At 44.0% G+C, this 27,293-nt stretch overlaps 2 protein-coding genes across 2 annotated transcripts in view; one reads left to right on the forward strand and one right to left on the reverse strand.

Moving 5' to 3' along the window:
* Positions 1 to 8,047, reverse strand: part of T265_00647 (hypothetical protein) — a gene marked incomplete at both ends in the record, with an annotated part of 11,408 nt that extends 3,361 nt beyond the window's left edge. The window contains 2 exons of the mRNA XM_009164475.1: positions 571 to 644; positions 7,420 to 8,047. Of these exons, the coding sequence (XP_009162739.1) occupies positions 571 to 618 (48 nt within the window). The remainder of the gene's footprint in view (positions 1 to 570; positions 645 to 7,419) is intronic.
* Positions 8,048 to 17,688: 9,641 nt separating this feature from the next.
* T265_00648 (hypothetical protein) lies at positions 17,689 to 26,919 on the forward strand (the record flags this gene model as incomplete). The annotated part of the gene is made up of 4 exons (XM_009164476.1): positions 17,689 to 17,783; positions 22,292 to 22,316; positions 24,647 to 24,823; positions 26,791 to 26,919. 4 exons carry the CDS (start codon positions 17,689 to 17,691, stop codon positions 26,917 to 26,919), a joined length of 426 nt encoding a protein of 141 aa, XP_009162740.1.
* Positions 26,920 to 27,293: the final 374 nt, after the last annotated feature.

The raw sequence follows: 27,293 nt of genomic DNA on the forward strand, positions 1-27,293 counted from the left end.
GGGGGGGGGGAATTCAATGCGCAAGTTGGCCGATTCGACCTCACAACACAGCCAAAGCAAATCGTGATTTTGTTCAACAGGCCGTGAGTGCAGATGCAGTATCATGCCGAAACAGATTACCTGCAATTCAGCCAGGGGAAAAAAGTTCTGCCGATAGCTACATAACCTCCTGCTAGCAGCTAACCCACTCTTTCAGTGAACAAAGCTTGCATCGCAACACAAAAGGAGTGACTAACGTCGTTACAAATGTCAAAGACATATTCTTCTATCATGGACAGCAATAGAGTAATAGTTAAAGGCAATGCTCCACTGCAATACTGCCACGAACTGCAAGTAGAGAGGAGATAGGTGGTGAATCACCTTCTCTCAATCACTAATCCAGCAGTCAAGTAGCGACTGCCGCGTGACGCACGTTTATAGTCAAGAATATTAATGAATGGTATGATCTAGTCAGGCATGATGATCAATACTCCAACTGCCGTTGACACTAGTTACATCCATCTGATGCACTGAGCACACCACCGGGCATCATATCTTCTAACCAGTGGAGGAAAACGAAACGAAACGTACATCATCGAATAGGTCAGTGTAGACAAAGTAGCCTGGGAGACGTTCCATTTCCACGGAGTCCACGGAATAGGTAGCTGCAGGGGAAGAACATGAAAATAGGATGAGCAAATCCAACGAGGGGTTCCTGGTAAGCAAAATCGGTTGCACCGACGAGCAAATGTGCCGTCATGTTAGATCACAACAGACTTTATTCAACGAGTTACCTGATGTTGGGAGTGATTATCTGGGTCGTACGTGGATGGAGGGCGATCCCCAGGCCAGGTTTACGTGATGATTTGTCATCTCCTCGCTACTAGCCTCTGCCCCACGGTTTAAAATTCAGTCGTTAATTGAAACAAAGCAGGTGCTAACCGGGACGTTGGAGACAGTGAAAGTTTAGGGTTTTCACACAACCGAGAACGTTATTAATGGTGCACAAAGCTGGGCCAGTTCGAGGGATCTAGACGCCCACCGTTTCAGTCCCTTGAGAGCAGTAAGTACGTGATCATCCTTGATTCGTGACGTTGATGCGTCGTGTTCCTACTTCGTTTTGCACATCAAACCACCTAAGAACACAAATTCTTCAAATTCCACCAAAGCGTGATTCTTGATCATAGAGCTATGGAAGGTTACAGCCATTCCAGTCAGGATCTCGATAAACAGTGGCCTTCACCTGATCCGATTCGATCAAGATGAAAGCCGTGAACCTCTACGCAATATCGATACATGCTCAAAAAGGCTGTGCTTCCAACACCATAAAAACACAGTGAAAATGACCTTCAAAGTGGCTAGCATGAGAAATTAAACAAACTTATCAGAACTTATCGGGTGTTAGTGCTACAAGCCAATCGGGCTTTTCCAAGTACTGGGTCTCTGCGGGGACCGTGGCTTAGCTTGGCGCGGGACGAGAGATTCCCCCCGATGGCAACCACAATCCAAATGGATGCATCATCCGATACCAGGTAAAACTGAGTGTGAGAAGACTTGCTGGATCCAGAGAGAATATAACAGATATCTGGGGGAGAGTCCAACCATAAAAACTGGAGCGAACAGTAGTGCCCGTCTTCAAACAATGTGCTCGCGCTAAATGTAGTGATCACAGAGGTGTTTGTTTGATTCCATGATAAAAGGACTTCTGCAGCCAATGGTTTCCCGCAGTCTTGAGCGAAAACCTGCGTGGTATGGTTTGATACCTTTAGACACTAAGGCGGGTCGCAAGGACGGGAAATATTTTATAAGCTACATCCAACGATAGTTATCACACATAGATCAGTGACCCCCTCTCACCACACAAGCAAACTGGGTCATTTGACTGTCAATTATCTGACCAAAGGGCCTTATGCTCCTCACTGCCTACTAACAATAAACAAAATAACACCTTTATAAATTCATAAAATCCTTTCTAAGAGCTTTTCAACGTCCGTCTTCTTTACCAACCTACGCAAAGCAATGCCAGAGAGCACCTTAGATGCGATGAGCACCAGGTTAATACGAACGCTCTTGCGCCCTGGACGATGGTCGAGGAGCTCCGTTCAATTGGTATTGTATTTTCTTTCCAAATCTTCTGCAATATGTTCGTCAGACTGTTCACCAGGACCTGAGGCGAGATGGCCGAAGTGGTTAGAGCGCAAATTTACTAACCGTAAGGTCCGTGGTTCGAACCCGATCTGCGTCTCTTGACTTCACCTGTCTAGGCTTGGGCAACCTGGCAGTATCCCAGCCCTCGTGCAAACTTCGGGTGGCATGGCAGTTAGGCACCAAAAGGGTGCTACAGCTGAACGGTTTCGTTTCGAATAAGGAACAAGAGTAGAGCTCGTTTCGTAGGCATGTATAACACATGGTCCATCCAAGTTGGCATGCGGTGCTGGGTGCTTTCTATGAGTGATGTACATTCTTCATCAGAGACCCGCCTCGAGATCACATTATTCCATATTCACGGGTTCCAGTCGACTTCAACCAAAAATCTGAGACAACAGTGGTCAAATCTTGAAACTGTTGTTACTAAAAAATGAGAATGTCGTCTGCACATTCCGGGTCGATAACGTTCTAGCTTGGAGAGATCTGAACAAGGTTTGACGACCTTCCAGGGTTAGTCTCAGTATATAGTCAATAACGAAACTACGAAAATGGGGGGTGAGTGTACTTGTCAGACACCACTGCTTGCCGTCAAGTGATAAAGGCTCCGCATACAGTCTCACGGGCCCAAAAGCATGTCTTTACAAACAACACATGATATTCACGGACTTTTGGAACATGCGTGTTGAAAGGAACTAACCAGTCGACAGAAAGCAATGCACTCTTGAAGTCAGGAGACCAGAGTGTAGGGTGCCTATTCACATGCCATTGCTGTAACTCTTGACGGCGTGCGAAGATGTGGTCCACGCAGTTCCTTCCCGGTCGGAAGCTTGATTGCTGTCCAGGAGTCCCTTGTTCACGCGCCTTCATAGGGCACAAAAAAGAGCCTAGTAACAATAGGGTCAAGTTGATTCCTCCTTCACTGCCACTCCCTGCGAGAACCCTAGTTGGAAGTGCGCAGCACTATCGACTCATCCCACTTAGGATGCTTTCTTACCTTCTGAGGCCAGTCAGTTGGAAAAGCATCTACCAAGGACATCAACTCGAACTTTGAACAGACTGGGTCGCAGTATCACAGGACCAGCAACTCGGTGACGCAGACAGGCGGCAGTCCTAACTATACCTGAAGTTAAATTCATTTCGGTCTGTTAAATATGAACGATGCACTGAAGGTACGTTGGTTCCAGCCGCTAGTTTCTGTCATTGGAAATTCGGAGTGGAGATACAGCCACCGTCAAAAGAGACTGAACCTTACCGTGGTGTGACGGTTTACGCAACTCATCGACCCATTGAGCTACACTTACAGGGTATCATACCAGGTTGGTCAATTGCTAGAGGTCTGACGAACAGTCTCCTGGCCCTCGAGGTTGGGGGTGGAACATGTGGCGACTTGTTCCGTAGAAATGGTAATGCATTTCCCGCTAAACACCTCTGCCTTGCGGCTAGATTTGGGCCAAATACTTTGGTTGAGGACCCTAAGCGTTCTTCTGTCTAGGTGTGGGCGCCCTGGCAGTATCCCAGCCCACATACAAATAAACTTATGCCACATCGACCGTCGCATGGTGCTATCTTGGACGAATATCCCAGTCGACCCGGAACATAACTTGATTCGACGAATTATCAGACGTCAAGTGAAGGAGAGCGTGCAAGCCGACCGTGAAGTGTGGTGGACACAGAAACCCGAGATGAAAGAAGCCCGGAAAGCCGGTAATACACGAAGATTATTCGTTGATCCGTGCGACAGGGCCTCGGAAACCACCTGTGAGTGAAACCATCAAGAATCGGGTAGCGTTCTCGAATAAATAAGAATGCCCCAAGCGTTGGGCCGAATACTTCGAACAACAATTGTCATGGCCACCAGCTGGCACACACCTGGAACCCACAGGTGAAGTACAAGCGACCCACAATCCTAGTGTTCCTGGATTTCCAAGGCGCATTCGACTCGGTTTACCGATCTGTTCTGCTTGACACGCTTGCCCACCAAGGAAAGCCCCGGAAGTTTGTAAACATAATACGTTCTTTGTATTCTCAGACTTCCGGACGCGTGAGAGCTCTCCAAAAGCTTCCGTACACAAAGCGGTGTCCGTCAGGGATGCCCACTCTCTCCATTTTAAAGTTGTGATCAATGAAATCATGAGATGAACGCTGAAAGGTCTTCAAACCCCGGTGTTCAGATACCCTGTGAAGAAAACCTTGTCGATCTGGAATATGCAGACGAAATCAATCTCATCTTCAAAGAGAGATGAACTGACTAAAGTCATCCTGTCCTACGGTATGCAGTTTGCATCCACAAAGTGTAAGGTCATGCTCCTGGACATGCAGCCACTGAACACGCCGCTTACAATCCAGGGGGGAAACACTCGAAGTTTTGCAGCATTTTATGTATCTTGGAAGTTGTACTGGTCCCGACTGTGTGACGGATGAGGTCAATGCACGAATCTGCAAGGTTCGGGTCGCGTTCGCTAATTTAAGACACTTATGGCGTCAAAGTGGTGTATCCCTGAATCTCAAGGGACGTCGTCTATCAAGCTACAAGGCAGACAGTTTCGTTGTAGAGCTGTGAGACTTGACCTGTTCGAGCAGCGGAACTGAGACGCCTTCAGGTGTTCGTCAATCAATGTCCCAGAAGCATTGCTGGTTTGGGTTCGTGTCGGCGTATCCGTAACGAGGCAATTAAAAAACGAGTTTTCGGTTATGCAACGGGCTCCTCCATTAAAACGTGTCCAGCAACAGAAGCTGCGTTGGTCGGGCATGTGTTGCGTATGCTGAACCATCGTTTGTCGAATAGAGTGTTGTTTTCCGTGCCAGAGTGGAGGAAGCAGAGGTATTCAGCCCTTAACCTCGTAGAGGGGTACGAAGGAAATTACGAAACGTTTGGTTGCTGTCAGTGCTAGTCACATTCCAAAATGAGGACTGTGTGCTCCCACAGTGCCCGGCTGGAGACACTACGGGATATGGCTGCCGACCCATGTCAGTGGCGTTCTCGTTGTCAGTTTCTATCCAGATTACCTGATTGAGTGTATGGAGGTGAAGGCACCTGGGAACGAGCTAACCTCAAGTCCCTTCCTCATCCACATTTCTTCTCTTCTTCACAATAAGGCTCTCAATTAAATCACGGTTGTACTGCAGCGAAGCATCGGTGTTGAACACTGATGTCATGCCGTCGATGATGACTGGAGAGGATTCACGGTGTAGAGTAGTCACGGCACCGTTTAAGTCAGTATGTTTCGATGGAGCAATGAAGGCCCGCCCCCTCGGTGTTCTGGAGGGGCATGTTTCTTCCGCTGATGTCATCCTCTCGATGATGATGAGATACAGCTAAGCACTGGAGGCGATGGCGGAATCGGTTCATTCGTTTTGAACCAGTCTAATTATCTAAAAATACGGGAAACAGGACAGCTCGGAAGCAGGAGCGCCACTGACTGTGCCATGCTTGCCATTGCCATTAACTCCTGAGGGATTGAGTCGAAAATTACGAAAAAGGGAGGACGCAGTTATGAGCTTGACTGAATTTTACTACTCCGTGATGACTGTTCACCTCTCGGTTGCTTCCTCTCAGAAAAGGTCCGGGAAAAGAGCGCTGCGAGGCAGACGGTCCCCTGAATTGTGAAACACGTCCTAACCAATGTATCCTAGGAAAACAAGGTAGCTCACCCATTTCTGGAACGTTCCTTCATGATCGGATGTTTTCATCAGATCAAACCAGTGAATAGGAAAAACAGATCAATTTTGTGCATTCCACGGGCGCAGAGGTTGTGTACTTGATCGGAAAGCTGCAGCGTATACTTTGCCTCCCTAGCAAACTGACGTCATATGGGCACCCTGGGTGTCGGAGATGGCATCCTAGCTCCAAAATTCAAAAGTAACCTCGTTTTCAGTCGGTCCACCAAGCAAGAAAATTTATCTATTTTAGCTGGTCTGCAAGCAGGCTGCTTGCGTCTGATCCCACTCGTTCTCCAAATACCGATTTACATGCAGCAGATGTGAAGCACATGTCAAAAAGTGCGGCGGAATTACTGAGACAATGGTGGATAGGTGTTATAGGTTGGACCGATGGGCAACCCATACACGGGGCAAAGCTGGCGACGATGTTATGTACCACGAGGTCAGTGTATACTGTACAAGTAACGTCCATGGAACCTACTCGAGGGCACAAATAATTGTCATGGACAGAGATACATCGATAGTAGAACCTGATACTCAACTATTAAATGGCAACGATGATGCAGGTCTCGGCAAATAAAGGAAATAAAGTGTGTACCGATTGCAATTAGCTGCAATTGCAAACTGAGAAGCCGTCGCCACCCCGATCGTTCTGAGGTACTTACATCTCCATGTACCCCGTAAACACAAGCCGGACTCTAGTTGACATGAGCATCAGCCAATGAGTCCCGATGCCAATGTGTACTGAGGACCTGCCGCGTACCCAATACATGCACGATCGTCCGTCCTGCACTCGCCTAATGAAACAGAATGGGCGCGGACTTACACCCCGAAGGACAGTGTTTCGAACCCAAACCGCGGCGCTTAGACTGCTCTTGTCTGGGCAACGTGGAAGTATGTCAGCCCTCGAGCTTCCCTCAGGTGGTCTGGTAAGCACCGAAGTGTTAGAGCTAAATGACTGTCGACAAAGGAAGCTGTCGAAATGAACGAGCCTGGGAAAAACGATCAAGTGTTTGGTGCCAACAACTTCCAAGGCTATCGAATCATGGGTACCTGAGTAACGTCAGGGCAGTCCCCCTGCAAGATTAACTGGCCGTCCTCTCCAAAATTTACTCGACAAACGACTGCACACAAAGACCAAATCTGAGCGGGTAGACCGGCTTGAGGCACGACAGGCTGGACAATAACCTTATACTATCCTCTCAGGTTTCATAGCACATGGGAGAAACTACATGCACTGGAATGAGGGGTGGAAATTCGAAGGCACATCTCAGGTAGCCGCCGTGATTTCATGTGAAAATATGTTCTGCAAACTTCCAAGGCTTCATCCATATCCGTTAAAAGATTTGGTGGCTCTCTCCTGTCAATTTTACAAGCCTTGCAGAAAACCCTGAAAACCCGGAATATCGGTCATTGGAATACGCCACACTCCTGTGTGGAGTTAATCCTGGAGAAAATGTAGTGCGTACCAAGTTCCGGAAAAATTTGAAACGAAACTGTGTATTAATGAACGCGAATAGCAATATACCAAACAGCCCTTATTCACGGATTGATAAAAATGGACGATGTTTTTGCCCACGCTTCCCGGGTAACAACCAAGCTGATATGTACACGAGGCCACGGTAAACTCACGGATGTTACTGTTCTCAGAGGAGGCTTGCTGCCGTGTGGCACCGGAAGGGAAGCTACAGTTGAAAATGACCGAACGTCCAGTTGGTTTCACCAGACGGATCCGGATGTCTGGGCGGGCCTCCAAAGTTGGCGCTTCCTCTTTTTTCTCAGATAACTCGTCTTCAGCTTCATCAAACTCAGGATTGACGCTCCCCGCAAGGTCGACTTCTATTTCCACGCAACTGCACCACAATCATTAGTGAGAAAAGGTTAACCATACACGCCATCTGAGTATTCCTTCCGCAGCAATATTTCAGTGCCATCAGACTTTTCCACAGAGAATCCTTTGGGTGGGCTGCTATCGTAAACGTTCTCTTTCTCTTGTTTTATCTCCTTCGAAAGCACTTCTGTGAAGTGTCTATCAACTAAACGAAATACGGCACACTGTTGAACACCTTACCTTGCGACGAATACCACTTCTGAACTGTTGAAAATAGTGGAGCTCGTGATTGCACTCGAAGTAAAGTGAAATGCGTTGTTCTCGGAATTGCCCGAATGGCGGATGGACCAACAGCGGATAACGATTTCAGGGCACGCAGGATGGAGCGCGACATCACGCCTAAATTCAAGTTTTGCGCGCTAAGTTCACGTTCGGCTATGCATTAAAACACAGTCGTCGAAGCACAGTATGCTATGAGTACTAGAACAGTTATTGTCGTTTATTCGCTATGACAGCGGTAATAAAATAAGTGCTTAATCGGTGTCAGGCCATATACTGTATGGCAGAGCGCCATTTGAATATGACCTCACCTGCCCGTCCAGAACGACTCACTATTAGCATTTGAGTTATGTTGAACTACCAAACGGACTCATTCGCATTTGTTTGATCTGCACTTTCTCATTCCTTCTGAAAACTATCCGAACGACTTATCCTTCGGAGCATGAACTCGAATGGCTGCACAAAGTGTGACAACATTCGATGTGAGCGTACCAGTCCTACACTACCTAGGAAGTTCCAGTTTTTAACCCTAGCTCGTTTTACTAGCACAGGTGAGTGATTTTCATTGTCTCCCTTGTCATGATCGAACTAGCGCCGACGGTACTTCATGTAATTTAGAACTGATCCGTTAATGTGTTAGCTGCTGAGTAAATCCTGAAACTTGTGGCGTTTTTGTACCTTTATTTTACTTCCATTATAACACTACGTATTTCATCAATTGCATAATCTTTTTGTTTAAATACAAAAAGCTCCAAAAACGCCACGTCGGGCTCACCAAATTTGTAGTGGTCTTGATACTTAATAAGTTAGTTTACCAGGAGTGTGTGGCAAAGAAATAAAAATAATTACGCTAGGTTGGGTATAAAAAAATAAAGAGATCAGATGGAACAGACTCACTAACAATTGTTCTCTTTAAAATAGCTCGTCGTTGGCCCAGGTCAGCGAATGAACAAGAATCCAATTATGTTGGTCCAGAGGTCTTCTTCCGAACAGTTCCCACATATAATAGATCCCGAAGGTGTCTGAAATGTTTTGGTACCAGAGTTAGTACATGAGACTCGCGAATGACCGCTGCAAGCGCGAGTGAAATCAGAAGAGAGAATCGAAGCACGTGACCACGCTTGTACTGTGTGAAATTGTACAAGTGAGCGTTTTTTTTAGTTTTTCGTATATAAACAAAAAACGATTTTATAATTGATGAAATACGTAGTGTTATAATGGAAGTAAAATAAAGGTACAAAAGCGCCTGTAGAATAGACTGTAGAATACTCTACTGCAGATAATGTTCTGTTGGGTGTTCGTTGAAATCTAACATGTGGTCTTAGGGGCCTCTTCGTAACATGCCCTAGTGAAGTGCATGCTGATGAGCGACTCCACTTTTGCCTAGGATCGCCCCGGCACGCTTGTGAACAGACTGCGCCTCCAGTTGTTCCAATTTTTGTTCAACATTCCGCATAGACTAGCAGGTTTGCAACCATGACCCGCAACCAGTGAAATCGGGCAACATCCTTGTTCTTGCGTAACTCTATTTTAGTCGTAAAACAGTTCACAGAGGAGTTGAGTAGCATATGCATAGTAGATTACCTGAAGTGTAACAAAGCACAAAATTTGATTTCGCGTCTGAAGTTTGTGACATTATAATGAAAGGTGCTTCATAAATCTGAACATCCGAACTGCACTTCGATGAAAGAAAGGCGATCCTGCTCTCTTAGAACCCACAAATGTGAGCATGACTGGCTTTGCCTCTACAATGGCATGTTTAAAATGACAGCCATCTCAGATCAACGGAGTTTAGTTGGTTAGTTTAGTTAGTTTAGTTGGTAGTTGATCGATAAGATGGGGCTGAGGGTGGGTTCTAATCAGTTACTTATTTCTAAGGCTAGTAGTAGTTGACTTATTCCGCACAAACCAGCTGGCTCTAACATCATGTTTCTAAGTTTACTTCAAGGAATACCCATGGCATCAACTACTGACGCTCAAAGACTACAAATGGAGTGTGAGTAGCACTCGGTGATGAGCATTCTCTCGATATGAGCAAAAATGCATTTGAAACATTTGTTAGGATGATCATTAACTGACTACCTTATAGAGTCACGGATGAAGGACAGTTTCACTGATCGGGTTGGTCGTACACGAGCACAACACGAACATTTATCCTAGCTAATCAAACGGAATCGATGTGTGTTCTCGAGGAATCCGAGTTGCTATGAAGCAGACGGTGTACCTTAGGAGTATAGGTGAAACACTTCGGTGAACATCTTCCTGGAATACTGACTTCGAAATCATATGCATTATTTGTCAAAGCAACGGGGTTACATATTTATTCCCGGAGATCGCTGAACATTTCCTGCTTTCCATTTTAATCGCATCCCTCTGTTAACTAATAAACTGTTTTCGGTCAGTAGGTTTGTCCGTTTAAAACTGCACATCCCGCTTATGTCATATGTAGATTCTCACGAAAAGCAGGATGTCCTACTGGAGCAACTGAAAACTTGCTGTGCACGCCTGATGGATGCCGCATCGGTGAAGAATTCGTTATCAGAGGACAGCGAACTTGTAACGGATTTCTGTGGTCAGTGCTTGTTCGTTAGTTTCTATGAATATGCTGGTGAGGTACCCTTACTATCTGGCTTTTATCTGTTATTCTGACAATAAATACACGCTGAAAGCCCTTAAGACAATATATCAACATTGTGACTCAGGCTTCCCACTAGCTTGACAAATTAATATAAGCAAACACTGGAAGTGGCTGTTGCTGGTAGCAAAGCAAGGGGGAAATTTTTGTGACTCGATTGGTCGAAAGTCAAAGCGAATCATCTTGGGTTTCTGTTGCCTTGCTTAATTCTTAGTCATATCTAAGTGAACTTTGCCATTGACATAATATTTCAACGGATACATGTTTAGATGGACATAGCCTATAGACCAAAGAACACACCTACGTCACTGAAAATAGCTTCATCAACCGTAACAATTAGTTCTGATGAGCGATCCAGGTTTGACGCTCGGTTGGTGGAAAGTTTAGGATGGTCACTCGACTACTCATGAGTAATCGAGTTTCCTGGCCCATTCACCTCAAAAGCCACACGGAGTATGACTACAAAGTGGAAAACTTGTCTGGCACGTTAGATGACGGAATTTGAAATCCCGACGAGTCTGTGACCACGCTTTACGAATGTGATCTAGTTGAGTTCACAAACTTTCCCTCAAAATACACATGAGTGTCAAGTGTATATCAGGTCCTTCGAGAGAATCCATAATCATACAGATAAAACTGTCTGAATATTGAACAGCAGCAAGGCTGTCTTTTGTACTGTGAACTTCACCAGAGGTATCTCACCCCATTCTAAAAACCGTCACAAACCTTTCGTGTAGTATGATTTTATCTGTACATTTTAGGGGTTAAATCAATGCTTGTAGCACATCCTGAGCAAGTTAAATAAAAACCAAGCCTGAGGTGTGACAGAAAACTCGCGCTGCACTATCAAACGCCAGTGAGCTCAAGTGGATCGGGTATGAAGCATTTATCGATCAGCCACTTGGTCCCAGTTTGAAGTGATAACTTCAGGTTGACATTCTGAATACTCATAATGGGGGTGAAATTAAGCTTGTAATCAATATCTCCCATGTCGTGAACGTTATAAATCCTGTTGCTCTACTTTATTGAACACTTCCCCAACGCCTCAGTTTGCTTACAGATCGTTCCTTTACCTGTAGCAACTCGGTAAAATACCGACGCCTCAGCTATGCAACTTAACCTTGATTTCTGTGAACAAAACCCGGTGTTAGCTGTTATTTACACTCTTCGAATTTAGTTGGTTTTGGGGTTGTTTATTCATTTATTCATTCGGACTGTTCACTAACCCAACAACTAGTTATTCCCGACGGTATTGTACGTTCGTTGTTTTTTCTCTGAAAAAACTCGAATTTCAACACATTTAAAATTGTTTTGCTCCCGACCGTAGATTCGAGCCGTTTATTCACATAAAACATCCAGGTGCAAATGTATGCGTTGCATGCTCGCCTGACTGCCGACACATGCTAGGCATGCTGCTTGCCTGTAACAATGGAGTGAGTTGCTCTGGGTAAATCGATGCGTTGGGAAACGGAAATCGATGTAAGCTGGTTAGCTCTGCTTATCGAGAGTTGAACAGAGGAGCGTGATGGCGCACGTGTGTGTGTGAATGCTTATGTGCATAGTTTTACTGGGTGTGCGGGAAATTCTGGACTTTACTAGTATGACCCCACTTGGGCAAATGAGAGACACCTAGAATAAGTTATATCGTTGATTCGAAAACTTAGGTATCCATAGCCTGGACAGAATGTTTTTCCGGAATACACCCTTACAACAAGCAAGCAAGCCAGTCAGTCGCTGCTCGGTCGCCAGGTTGAACATATTAGCTTCTTACCACCTGGTTAGACTGAGCTTAAACTGATATACTATCACAGTCATTCCGTTTTTCCAGAATACATCAACGTCTGCCTACGATGGAGAACATATGAAACCCAGTCTGCGGGATAACTGCATGCATGCCAAAAGATACCCATTAGTCATGATGCTCTTTGTGCCCCGTATGATGTGGAATCCTAAAATGAGTGTGCGGATATCCGTTCCTAGTTGAGAAAAGCAATAAGCTGTCTTTGTTTCAGACGTGCGGCGCCCTGTCACTGTTCTTTACCGGTCTTTATACGGTATAAATGCGCACATGATATGTCCGTATCACGATATGCTATCTGTAGAGTAAGCCCAAGAAGTACTCAATATGGTTATCATGTGAGCTGTAGGCCCGTACATTAAAAATTCACATAGTAAGGTTGAGTTGACACAAGTCTTTTTGGGTTGTTAGGCCATGCGCATCGATATAGTGTTCACTTCCAACATTACAAAAAAGAAAGCGTTCAGCTGTAGCACCTTCTCGGTGCCTAGATGCCCTGCAACCCAAAGGAAGCACGAGGGCTGGGGTACTGCCAGGTTGCCGAAGCCTAGACAGGGGAAGTCGAGAGACAGAGGTCGAACCATAAACCTTTCGTTCAGTAAATTCGCGCTCTAACCACTGATCCATCTCGAACACTATACCCTTTCATTAGTCTGGTTTGCAGAGTAGCCACTTGATTGCGAGTCACCTTCGTTATCAGGATTTCCTACGCAAACCATTACCCTACTCTCTTTTGTAGCTTCGTTAACTGAAACCCATTCGCTATCCTGTCAAATTCTATTTGCGTCATATTTCTTTATTCGCAACCAACAAAGTGAACCTACTCCATCACTGAACGTTTCCACCTTCAACAAATAATTGCAGATTTGTTTCATTTGCTGTCGAGAATGTCGCTATTTTTCAGCCTGAGTACTTTGCTTCGGCACTCAACTCTGGAAAGTACCTATGAATGTCACATGGACATTTCTAGATTTGTAAACTGAACGCACATGTTTGGTGCAGCTATTGCTGCTACCAATGGAACCAGTGTGCCTGTGGTACGTGCTTTATAGCTGATAAATTGGGCTGAACTGAATTGTAGGAGAGGGGATAGACTTAATTGGGAAGCAATTCTCCTTCAGTACCACTGTCAGCGTCTGTTCGCACTAGATTGGTGTCACTGTAGCAGTCGTCCGATTGTGAGCAACTAGGGTAGTGCCTGACCTTTTTTTGCTTTCCGTTTCGTGTTGATTTATGGGCACTTTGCAACTCAGGGGGACATGCTCATTGGTATTCATTTTTGCCGGTTTATCGGGGGAGCCTATTACAAATACACAAAAACTAGGTGACCTCAGTGGCATTACCTCGGATGGTAACTGATAAATCATCTGTGTCACTTTATTAGCAACCAATGAACGGTGGTTTTGAAATCCTGTTCATTTACCTTCTATACTAGTAAGTATAGATGAAGAATTATTGGACCATACTCTATCCGCCATTACAAACGGAGTTAGAGAATACATAATATAATTGATGTAGAGGAGACGGGGATCTGAATGCTCTCCAAAAGGAACCTAGGCAAAGGTAATGCGAGCTGAATGCCAAGGGGCCTTCGACTGTACTCGAACCCGAAACTTCACTTTCATCAGACGAATGTTCTACCAGAAACTGTCTCATAAATGTGCCCTTGGTTCCGTAATGTTGCGCCACAGCTCAACGTAATAGAATTTTACAGTTGATGTCTGCTAGGGCTGGAGGGTGCACCACTTTTAAGTTCCACTATAGACCAGACACTGATATCTCCAAGATACCTGAAATATTTGGATTAACGCAGAAGGGATGCAGATTTTAAACACTCTTGAACCTAAAACATCCCTTTGATTGGACTGCAGCTCGCGATTTCTTGCTTACCAGTACTGCAATCGCCCGGTACCAGCTTTACAATTTAATTAATTTGACCTGTGGATTTTCAAAAGTGACTATTCAGTTTCGGTGGTAAAAATATCTCATTGATCAACTCACTCACTCGCCTGTGGCGCATGGACTAGCAGCAAAGGTTTCGGGATGTAAGAGTTAATGAAGTTCACTTATGAGAACCACGTAAAATGGATTACCCACAGGCGGAGGTGCTACTTGAAAAACTTGAGAGCCTTACTCTCATAAACAAATTGATTAGTGTTGGTAGTATAGGGAGACTTTTGAATTGTTGCTTGATATTTTGTTCTGTATGTAAAGTCAACACATTCCGAAGAGCTGAGAAGCGCTGTACAGCTGTTGCATCCTTATTGGGAATCACCAGCGATGCCCTTCTCATGATACTCCAGGGAGCTAAGAATATGCAGCCGTTCGGCTACGAGCATCTGATCAGCAGTTTGATTAACTCGCACTTAGATAAGATATAGCGCCGCTCATCCTTCAGTATCGTTCAGCTGTAACACCCTTCCGATGTCTAGCTGCCATGCTACCCGAAGGAAGCACGAGGGCTGGGATACTGCCAGGTTTCCCAAGTGTAGACAGGGGAAGTCAAGTGGCAAATGTCGGGTTCGAACCACGGACCTTGCGGTTAGTAAATTCGCACTCTAACCAGTTGAGCCATCCTTCATTAGCAGAAGCCACTCCACATAATTGCGTGTTGATTGGATCCTCGAGTGACGATTTCTCAGATGAGAGCTTCGATTCTTTGAGCAAGTCACACACTAATGGCAGTGTGGAGATTTGTAGATTTTTAAACGGAGATTTCTTTGTGTACGTGAAGTCCATCCATACCGAAAATTCGAGATCAATTTTCACTCGGTTGTCCAGCTTGTGCAGCACGTTTTCAGGATTTACACACTCAGAAGGATTTTGTAACAGACGCCTGTCAAGAAGTCCTCTGTCTGCAATTCCGACCGTGACCAGAACAGTCGATGACATGGTGGAATACGAAAAGCCTGTTCGCCCCTACCCATGAACCATAATGAGAAGGTTCCAAAGGTAGCAATTTAGTTATCGCCTGGACCTCTGTTATAGGTTTGCAGCAATAGTGATATAACCGTTGCTTTTGACATTTTTTATTGAGCTGAACTGCCCCCAAGGCCCTTTGCACGAGTCCAAGAAAGCTTTATTCAGACATTTCATGAAGTTTTCTTCACTTTCATAGCTGTGTGTTGAACTTTTACAAGGAGCTTTCAGCATTGTTTACCTCAGAGTCTCTATAGCGTACATGGAAAAAATCGTAAAAGTTAGCTTTAGATCTCCAAGCTTCAGCAGATGGGTAACGTCAGTTGGGGAGAACTGGCAGGTCTGTCTTCTCTATTATGATTTGATATTAGGGGTATAAGTCCTTTCGGCATTCCTGGTCTGAACTAGCAATTCGGACTGATAATAGCTGTACTCTGAGAATAGCAGTAACTGTGCTACTACCTGCCAGGGTATTCTTCAGACCACAAAATGAAGCAAATCATAAATCGCAAGACTATTTAGCTGAAAAATTGTCTCTAGAGGAGCAAATCAGCAATGGACAATGTAATGGGAACCGCGAAATTAAAATGCGTTGGTGTCATTGTAATGTACTACTCATAAGGTTGCTGAAAATTCGTCGACGGCTCAGGACCGGTTACGCCCATTTTGGGGCTCATCAGGTAGGCGCAGTCCCCGTGTTTCCGTCAACCTTATGTTCTACTTGAAACCAAATTGCACGAAATTAGCGAATATACACTCATTTGCAAACTAATTTGTCTCTTTCGAGAGGCTCACCCGGAACCCAGCGAATCTCTCGTTTGTGATGTTCTCAAGCAACGGAATGTGCCGCACCAAGCCACCTCCTGTTTCAGTCGCTACGTTATTCGAGATATCGCGATACATGTATATATTTGTAATGTGCTACTCATAAGGTTGCTGAAAATCCGTCGACAGCGAGAGAGATTCAGCTGGGTTCCGGGTGAGTCTCTCGAAAGAACCAAATTAGTTTGCAAATGGGTGTTTATTCGCTAATGTTGGTGTAATATTATTAATTCACATGTGTCACATTGTTGAGCCACCAATCGTCATCAATTGGAAAAACGATCAATCGAGGTCTCAATTCTCTTGTGAATCTTCCCAGCAGGGATGGAACAGCTACTTGGGTGGAACTGCTCATGTTGGCTTCACTTGCAAGGCAAAATCCCTGTTGAAACCTCAGGGTCTTTCCGAAATCTTTCAGAAGCAAAACTGAAAGTTTTTGTAATGCACTGTAGTTATTTTTTTGCACATGATCTCCCTGGAAGTGAGCACTAGGTCTTTTCCGTGCCCCCACCAACCCCAATCAAAGTAACTGGGCATCGGGTAGATTTCTGCCCGCTTTTGTTGTCTTTCCAGTAAACTTCAAGATCTCCCTGGTCAGATCCTTTTATACTCACTACTTAGCAATCCTAAAAGCGACACCCTGGAACGATCTTGGTAAATTTCGGAACAGTTTTGGGCTTCAACAAACCTATCGGTCTGGAACTATACTTTAGTAGACAGATGTTGACATACATTTGTCGGGTTTGATGCTGACCGTAGCCTTTTTGATCGTTAGTTGTTGACCGGACTCAATACTAGTGTTAGTCACCCACATTGCTTAATCGTTTGCAAACTGAGCTGAACTCAGCTGGTCAGGTTAGGATGAAGCTGGTGTTTTTATATAATCCAACTGGGCATCTGGATCCAAGCTGTCTCAAAATGCACGTGTGATGATGGTCAAGGTGGTGAATGAATGTCTTTAGACGGACCGGTGCCTGTTTTGTTCCAACTGAGAATCACCAGGTGAGCATGATTCCAAGCCATTGGAATGTTTGCAAGTTTGTACTCACATGTTAGTTGATTGAGCTTTCTTCGGCGATGAACTGGATGTGTTCTTAGATCTTACGTATTGTAGTGTTCTTCTAATGTCCTAATGTTCTTCTGATGTCCCAATGTTCGTCCAGTGTCATCATTCGTCATCACTATGGGGTCATCCGCACCGAATATAACAAATAGTCAAGTAGATTTAGCGTTGTGTCCACCACACTGAAGAGTGCAGTAGAGGACAAAGGAAAACGGTCTTCGAGACATGCACCCATTTGCAAATCAATTTGGTTTTCAAGAGACTCAACTGAATCTCTCGTTTATGATGTTCTACAACTGAATATGCTGTACACAGGCCGCCTCATGTTTCAATTGGTACGATATTCGGGATATCGCAGTGTATTTTCATAAAGGAAACTACTCACAAGGTTGCTGAAAACTCTTCGACAGTCCACGACTGGTTTCACTCTTCTTGGGGCTCATCAGGTAGGCGCAATCCCGAGTTTCCATCAACCTTATGTTCTACTTGAAACCAAATTGATTTGCAAATGAGTGTATTTCTAGAAAACAGTGCAATTCGGGTTCAAGTAGATCATGAGGTTGACGGAAACTCGTGGACGGCGCCTACCTGATGAACCCCAAAAAGGGCGAAACCAGTTGTGGGCTGTCGAAGAGTTTCCAGCAACCTTGTGAGTAGTTTCCTCCATGAAAACAGTCGTGATTGGAATTCTGTTGTTCAACATTTCAGCCACATAGGACAGCAGCTAACAGGAGCGAATTAATTACAAATCACTGAGACAAGAAAATACCCACCACTGTTGGTGTCAATAGTGAAACGACCGAGCTTCTATGCGCTGTTCTAATCCGTGGCGTCTAATTTCACTGTTTCTGTTGTTTGATCGTCCTGTCTATACGGCACTCATTTGTTGACTGTCATTGCTGTGATAAATGCGTGGTAATGGGCCGTACTGTCGCACCACTACACAGCTCGGTTGGTGATGAAACGTTTGCAATCCCATTGCTCAGTTCATCGAAGAGAACAATGACGACCTATACAACGTGAGCTACTAGTATTTCCCTTAAAAGCAAATCAGAATTTCTGTACTACAAACGTCTACATACCGTTGTAAGTTGGTCTGGTGTATGTTGGTTTGATCATAACATGCCCCGTAGTCCACAATCCCAAATCATAAAATGTATGACCCTACCATCGATTTCATTTGTAGATATCGTTGAGGCTTGTCTTCGGTTTGGTTTGGAGAAACATCTGTTCTATCCTGAGCCAACAACCTACAACCTGTTGCAGAATATCTCCGACAAATGCTCAGAAGCTGCGCATGTTTTGAAGGTGGTTGATGAAAACAGGAGGACTAAAGCCTTACCTGACGCTTCACTCAAACTTAGTCACAATCGAATAGGCCTTGTTAGGTCACCGCTAATCCTCAGACGTCTTCAGGGACACCATCGCCTGTGAGTTTTTCATGCTACTCCGTTCTGATTTGGTGTTTTCTTGGTTTGTCGGACTCTTAATTTCTGGACTCAACTTTACAGTTGTTACAATTTTATCCTTTCTGCCAACACATCAGTTCTGCTAAACAAGCTCAATTTTTTGTCGTTTGTGTAGTTTTTTCCCTTGTAGAAGTTACGTTATAGAGTGTCCTATTTTGATGATGCTCACATCATTTCTGGCAAAATCTTATCCTCATCTCCCCACGATGGTTCGGGGGAAACAATGTGTCGTTGAAGAAAGACAAAGAGGTCATATACGGTTCCACTCTCGCTATTTTCTGTTTATTTATCCAAACTATTCCAACTGCTTCTGTGGCTTCGGCCCACAATAGGCTTTTAGTTCACATTGGAATATAACAAACCTGATATCGGACACACGTAAAAAAACGATAGACTCACCCTAAATTAAATACTGCCTTAAGCCGAAAATTGACTAAGGAGTTGTTCACAGAACATGGAACAATCAGTGGATGGCCAAACGTCGTGTACTGTGACATTTTTTGGACTGAATAACGATGATTATGGTATCTGTTCCTCTTGATTTAGGATAAAACAAGCTACCCACGATGGTGAAATAAAGCTACTTTTTAATGACAACATATAAGGGTATTTGATAAGGAGAAGCCGCACCCATTGATCAACAAGATTCACACAAGATTTACGACTTCGTGTACAACTATTGACTCTCAGCTCAGAGCGTTTTGCTCATTTACCGCTTTTTTTCTTCCGCTTACTGCAAAACTGGAAGGCTTTTTCCGACTGCATTTTTACCACTCCAACTTACAAACTGTAACACCTTGAATGACATTGGGAATGTCACTTTGCCAACCGTCGGCTGCACGCTTCATCATATTGTCGACCTCTTTTCGGATTTATATTTTCAATTTTACCACGTCACTCCTGTTGCATCGGTGTGGTTTTGGGTTATTTAAAAACCAATGTAAAAACCCGTTTCCGTAAGAAGTAAAAGGAACCAAGGTCAACGTGTAAGTTATCTTAGACGGGGACATTTTAACCACAACTCGTCATCGATGTAAAGTGGAAACAATTAGGAATGCTTGGACACTAGGTTTAGGAGGCTATTGCATGTGTGGAAGTGTTGGAGTGTTATATCTGCTGCTGACCCACTCCAGTGCCCAGTGCCTGAAAAAAGACTCACAGAGGGGAACACAACAGCTGTATTCCGAACAAACGAGTGAGTGCGTGCGAGAGCAAAATTTACAACGGCTCCACGCTATTTAAAGGGGACTTTCTGACATTGATCCAGGCTGTCTGATAGGCGTTAGTGAACACCCGTCAACATCGATCATGCCCCCATGAAATGCCTGAACGCTGATCCCATTCAGTCGTGCTTCTGTGGCGTGCATGAACACTCATCGGCTTTTGCTGAATGGCCTGGATGCATGCCGGCTTTCCTGTTGAGATTTTGGTGGAGCAGTAGGTTCCAGGCGTTCTGAGATTACTTCCAGGAATGGAATATTGGGAAATGCAGAGATAGTGTTTCAAGAGTCACGTGATTATTAGCGATCACTAAACATCTAAAGCGATCGTTGGCATGGTCTTATGAGTAGTACAATGAGCTGTAACGTCCCGTTTATCCTCGTATTCCTTGATCTCTTATGCTAGTCACATTCCATACATACCCCAGTGCGTCATGAGACAGCCAGTTTTGCATGGGTCTCCAAGTTCATTCAAGCAATTCAGCAGTCAACAGAGGCCGTACAGTCGCAAATAATTTTCGACTGTAAATATATCGTTGAAGAAGCTGCTAGTGATGTGCAGTACGAAAAATTCCCTCTTTCTGATTGGTATTTCCTCAGCCTGTATTAAAACTAACACGTTTTCCCGCAATATAAATCGATTTCACTTACTTCTGATTGACGGACAAGAGATCAGACGCATTCCTATGCATGCGTATGCGCTAATTTCAAATTACTTATTTGGCTCATTGAACATAGCGTGAATTAACAAAGTTACTTCACTCTTTTGAATTCTCAACAATCATCTGAAGAACGGAGATTAAGTCATGGCTAAAGTTGGCCATTTGTGTCCCCTGTTTTTCAATTCATTTTCACGTGTTCAGTATAATCCGCCAGAACAAAGAAAGGAAAGGGTACTGGATTGTCCCTAACATCTCCTCTTGTGTAGGGACTCCCATCTCTCCCTGTTACGATGTTCTCGCCCACCTAAACGTATAATCCGTGTGCACTAAATTGTCGTCCGAAGGCGTTTTTTCCATTTAAAAAAGCTCCAATATTACTCCTGTTTTGTGTATTTTTTGGCTGATTTCACCCACAGGACAACAAATCAATCGCGATGGATACATGTGGCCCTGACAGAGAACGTCTTGTGCAAAATCGTTGAATGCATTATTCAATACTGCAGGCAAGTTGAATGAAGTACTTTTCCAGTGTTCTATAGATCATCTTAGTCGGGCAAATCCTTTTAATTCGGCAAAATGAATTCAGTAGTAGAGATCATCAAAGCGTTTTTAATTTTCATGCTTGGTAAATTAATGACACAAGGACAGAAGGAAGGCGTCGTTTCTTGTGCTAAACCGAACACACGAATAGGTTGCATCACGTGCACATTGTCTGCGCTTTTTCTGTGCCCTCGTTTTTGTCTGACACTTGTTTTAAATTTATGATCTTCCGTCGCTTAAAAGCAGTGAACTTTGGGTCTATTGGTGGGAATCACCGCGAGTTTGAGTACAGAGCTATCTTGTAACAGTGGGCCGTTGTCCACCCGGAAATACATCTAAGAGGGGTGAACTTTTATGTGAGAAGGCGAATTCCTACCATAGAATTTATCTCACCTGACGTCTTCCCCAAAGGAAGTTTCACACCAACAGTGTGTACTCTTAAATCATAGTTAGCACGCTTTGAGTGATCATTTCAACCCATGTCACATGCATACTTTTCTAATCTGTCACCCAAAGGTATCACTTTATTCAGAAATTTGAAAGACCATTGGTGTGTCAAGTTAAAATTGCCATCACAAAGTTCGCTTGTATAAATGGAATCCTTGCTAGCTGCGCGTCAACCTCATCTGATGAGCTTGAATTCATCCCTGCAACGTATCTGTTGGTCTGGTAGCTGTTGATCTGTTCGCCGAGTATGGCGGTTAACTTGCAATCGCCACATCACCAAACGGGAAGGCATCATGAATGCGCAGTTGATGTATGAGAATGTCTGCTCGTTCGGTGATGAAACGCCAATTTCGGTTGACAGATCAACAGCCACCCGACCAGCTACCAACTCGAGTCATCTCACCTAATCACACTGAAGTTAGGAGTTGTTAAAATGTCCGGTCAGCAGGTAACCTGGTATTTTGACACATGAAATGTGACAAATTATAGTTTGGCACAAAGTGCGGGTAAGTAGCTGGACGAATGTACCGTTTAAATAGAACTGCCGATACTAATGGTAAGGTACCAAGGTATAAAAAATAACCTATCAGATGCGGACTGATTTATTGAGAAGCGCACCTGAACCGTTTACAGTAAGCTTGACACAACAGTGAAACACTGACATGCACACAGTTCCAGAAACTGGATCCAGTCAGACGTAATCATGGAATTTCACTAAGCGTGAACTAAACGCTAGCCACCAACCAAAAGGTGCGGGTGAATAAACGAATGATTACTTGTTTTCTTTGCCTGTTTTACTTTACCTGTTTTCCTTTTAAGGGCAAACAACATGGAGAATTCATCAGTAAGTACGACTTACTCCCAATAAGCAGAATAAATAAATACTATGGTGCACCCATCTGAAAGCTGAGTATCCCTTGTCGCTACTTGACGTTTTTTGATGGGTACGACTCGCTTAAGTAGTTTTCGTCTAACGAGCGAAGCAACATCGTTCCACCGAAAAAAAACTGTTGAACACCCGTATAGTGGTCGTTTCGTTCATACTAGAGACCTGTGGATCCTCACATTGGTAGATTTAAACTGCTTCCCTTTCGAGTACCGGAGGTTTTGTTATCAGGGAGGATTGACTACACAAGCAAACCATTTTTGTCAGGCTTATTCCTTTCTAAGTGTTTCATAGTTGGGAGGTTCACATAGAAATGGAGCGCTCCTTTCAAAATGTCCAGGGCTTAGAACTGTTGATAAGTGCTTCACTCTTCGATGGATGTTTCCTATGAGAAATCAACATTTGTTGTCGGTCCTAATACAGTGTTTGATTTGTCGGTATGTCCGAATTTTGGTCCCTTTGGTGGATTTATAAGCTCTCGCTCAGGCGGTCGAACTTCCAGGAAAAGGATAGCTGTTTCTTAAGACTGAACTATGTAGCCTCGCAGCTGTGTGAAAGAGGAGTTTTAGATATAGCAGGTCGTTAGATGCAGGAACTATTTTACTTAAGTCGAAAGTAACATTCAAAGTGAGGTTCGCCGCTATGTACTTTTATGTGTTTTCCATCCATCGATCTTGTATAACTCTTTGCAAATAAATGGGTCTGTGGTTATCTGGCTTGTGACCTATAATTAACACAGGCTGTTGGTTGACTGTACCTTTAGAGAATTCGGAAAATTTGATAAGTGCATATAAACTATTTCGATTTTTTTAGGAATTCCTATCAAAGCGAATCAATTATTCAAAAAGAAGATGACGCGAATCTATTTCTGTCTGTAATAGGTATGTTTTCGGTGCATGATTCAGGAGTTGGTTTGTAAGATTCTTAGCATATTGAGACTTTACATAGGTTAGTGGTTGCGATAGCTTTTTCCAGGCTACTCTCCTGGTAGTTTGCAGACAAGCTTGATGTTTCAAAGGAAGTTAAACTAATTCACGAAGTTCACTGTACAGGCCCAAAACAACATTCTGGCAACATTCGCACACCTCTGGAATTCTACTTGGTTACTACCGATGGCAACTAACCTACATTTCTTGTCCGTTGTACTCTATGTCTACCAGATTTCAGTTAAATGACTTAGCTTACATTTTACGACCAACATTAAAATGAGACATTGCAGTTCGGTAACACGAAGTCTGATCTTACTCATTTCCATCTGATTCTATTTAACTTGTGAGTTTTATTAAATTTGATTCCACTGACCTACTTTGATTTCTCTGTGATGTGTAACAGCAGAAAACTGGGTTATCGAAACACGTGTTAGCTCAGCATTTCCTTATCCCATGTCCCTAAGAAAACTAGATTTGTTCAACTCCTCCTGAACTGATAAAGTTATTCTTGCTCGGTAAATGTGCGACCAGGTTTGATCAGAAACAAACGATTTCATCCAGGATTAAAACTTTCTACCAACGCGTCACATGGCACTGACATAGTTTACTCCCATGTGTCCTCATGGCCGTCCGAGATTCGTCCGATAAGCGCTCTGAGTCCGATTGGTCAACGTGGTTGTCTAGTTCGATCGATCGATCGGTTGACCACGAATCAGCTGAGGCTGGCTCACGACTTCAGTAAATCACGGTCCAACTGCCCAAATTAATTCTGTTGAGACACAAAAGAACTCAAGTAGGCATTCAGTCGGCTTTCCAGGTACACGGCATTTCGTGATATTAACCAGAACTCCCTGGTTTGCAATAACAGATGAATGCTTACTTGATGACGGAGATTTAGGGTATCTATGACTATAAGCTCTTTGTTCACATTTACTGCATGAAAGTTCTCACTATATTCTAATTTATCGGAACTGTAAACGTCTAAGCTGTATGAATTCAGCCACCGAATTTGGCTTCCGATGATTTTTTTATTTCGTTCGTATGCAGTGGTGTTTTGAAAGTTTCTCACTAACAAAAAAGCCTAAATTATGCTTACCTTTCGTGTTGTCATATAGCTGGTCCATGTCAAGTTATCTACCTCACGCCGACGGTAGACGATCCTTCTTGGTCGATTGTGCACGCAGATGAGCTGGTAAATCGATCTCGATTCGGATCAACCCGTCCCAGTGCACCTTTTGGACAGTGTGGTCTCCGGATTACTGAGAACAGAGTGAGATGATCAAATCATTGTTTGCTGTTTATTAACTCTCATCCTTCCGTACAGTCCGATTAGGTACGTCGTCTTTACCTCTTTTCCAGCCTCGAACTCCTTTAACTGATCACAATTTTGTTGAGACGCATCAGAAACGAATCTTTATGTTCGGATGTCCAGCCCACTCTTCTTCATCGTCTGTTTCGCCAAACTTGAGTGACCACATGGATTTGCTATATCAGCCCAAACGGAACACCCTGTACTATGCAAAGAATAACGTGAGAGTAAGTCCCCGGTTGGTCCGAACCCTGAGGTTCCATAGGAAATCGTATAGGTTATCTCTTCCATTTTCAAAGCTGACATACATCCAACTCCCCTATAAGGCCCCTCTAGTGCGAACATCCCTCATGAGGATACTCATTTTCAATTTCTGAAGACTGTCATGGAAATGGTCTGTAATCCACCCACAAAAGTCAATTTTCGGATCCAAGTGGTGGGCGCAAAACGAATAGGGAGCTTGATGGAGAGTAGGTTGACGTGGGAACACCTGGTGGGTGGTATATAAGACATCCACAAGGTGAAACTGAATTTGCGATCGGGCAACCTCTGTAAACAGCCAAAAAAGTTTCATCACACTGCCTTGGTACATCCATCGTGTTTCCATAGGGGTTTGGAATGGAACTCAACGCATTAACTTCAAAGTAGTCAGTGATCCAACGTTCACTAATTCTCAGGGTGTTTATCAGTTGCAAAGGATTGAAAACGTATTTTCCTTGACAATCACGAAACACGTTAACTGAGTGTGTGTGACTACTGGATGAGATTACCCTTAGGGGAGAAAATATGATCATCGCGCTGATTTGGGTGAAGAGCTGTCCAAACGAGATTGGTGTGAATTTGATTCCTACAACCTCCACACTCCCCTATAACAAGCATAAACGTTATTAATTCTCTTGCTCCAACAGTAAAATCTCTTGCCCTTGGGGTCTAAATAGAGTAGCACATTGCGGGACAGCATGCATTGACTCATGAGTGAGAATTGTAGTAAGCTGTCAAATTTTAATGAATGCGGTCGTTTGAAAATTCAACCTGAAGTTTATTGTAGCATTAAAACGAAGTGAACCATTTAGGCCTGTGTCATCGTGGTGTAAAGTCAGCAAACAGATTTCTTCAGAACCGCTTTAGAACTTACAGTGGCTGTGGAATGTTTAACATATTTCGGTTGACTTGATTCTGCCTGAAATGGTCTACCTTTTGATCAATCCTCTCTTGATCACACACTGTGCTTTGTACGGTAGGTTATTCGCCACAATAGTGTCTTGCTTGCTTACCATGGTAAATTCGGTAGCCTTGAAACTTCAAATACCGTGATGAAGAAATTGGTGTAGTTTGGCGCAACCATTTTCCACCCATTTTGGTAAAAGTTTCGCATGCATTTCGAAATTATGAAATGTCTTCACAATTCACATAAACCCCAGCCGGAAATTATTCTGAGTTTTTGGTATTTGTGAATTTTTGGTATTCGGCTTTTTTGTAGAAAATACTGATTGCTTATAAAAAAGGTGTCCATCGAGGCAAAACTGAAGAATGTAGACTGTAGAATCGTTCGAATAGCAAAGGCCAATTTTCTGCGGTTGTTTCCTTAAGGAAGATGAAGTTCCCAAAACTTCACTCTTCATTCTTCTTCCTCTCACATTTGCTTGCTCTTTCTCTCTCTCTGGTTGTCACACTGAAGACCCAATTTGCCTATCTGGGGTGAATACTGCCCACTTTTTTCTAACAGAACCGCTCCCAAAAACGGGTTAACTCAATTGAATAGTAATCATTTCACCAGCGTATTATAACACATTTACTTCTGAAACCTGTGGCGTACATCCTGTTACAAACTCAGGCGTAAATATTTTTCAATGCCTTTCAATAGCTCACAGATGGGTTAGTTTCACAGATTAACTCTAACGTCTCCCACAAATAAAGTAATCGACATACAGAAGACGGGTCGCGTTTACTATTTTGAAACCCCTATGGCGTCAGAGTGGTTTCTCCTTGAATCTCAAGAAACGTGTATCAAGCTACAGTACGGGCTGCTTTGTTGTATGGCTGTGAAACTTGACCTGTTCGAGCAGCGGAACTGAGACGTCTTCAGGTGTTTGACCACCGTTGTCTCAGAACCATAGCTGGTGTGGGTTCTTGTCGCAATTAGAAAACGAGTTTTCGGTTGTGCAATGGGTAACTCCATCAAAAATGTGTCCAGCAACATAAGCTGCGTTGGTCGGGACATGTGTTGCGCATGCTGAACTATCGTTTGCCAAATAGAGTGCTGTTTTCCGTGCCAAGCGCAGAGTGGCGGAATCAGAGAGGTGACCAGCCCTTGACTTGGTAGAGGGGTATGAAGGAAATCACGAAGCGTTTGGTTGCTGTCGGTGCTAGTCGCCTTCCAGAATGGGAACCGCGTGATCCCCATTGTGCCTGGTTGGAGACACTACAGGATGACTTGCTTGGAACCCAGCCGAAACTCTCGTTTATGATGTTTCCTGACTTCTTATCATCCGAGCATCAATTATGAGTAGCAGAACTGCCACGCGCCACCTGCAGTGTGCTTGTTAAACTAAAACGTTCGTTCTTGTCTCACAATCAGACATCATAATTTTTCCAAGAGCATGTGCGTCAATCTGTGGCATGTCTGCATCAGTATGATCGGACTTGCAGGACACCAGCGTTCTCATGTTGTATCACTCGCAAGTCATCAACAGGCTG

This window comes from Opisthorchis viverrini, assembly GCF_000715545.1.
Source record: "Opisthorchis viverrini unplaced genomic scaffold opera_v5_6, whole genome shotgun sequence".
Lineage (NCBI taxonomy): Eukaryota > Metazoa > Platyhelminthes > Trematoda > Opisthorchiida > Opisthorchiidae > Opisthorchis > Opisthorchis viverrini.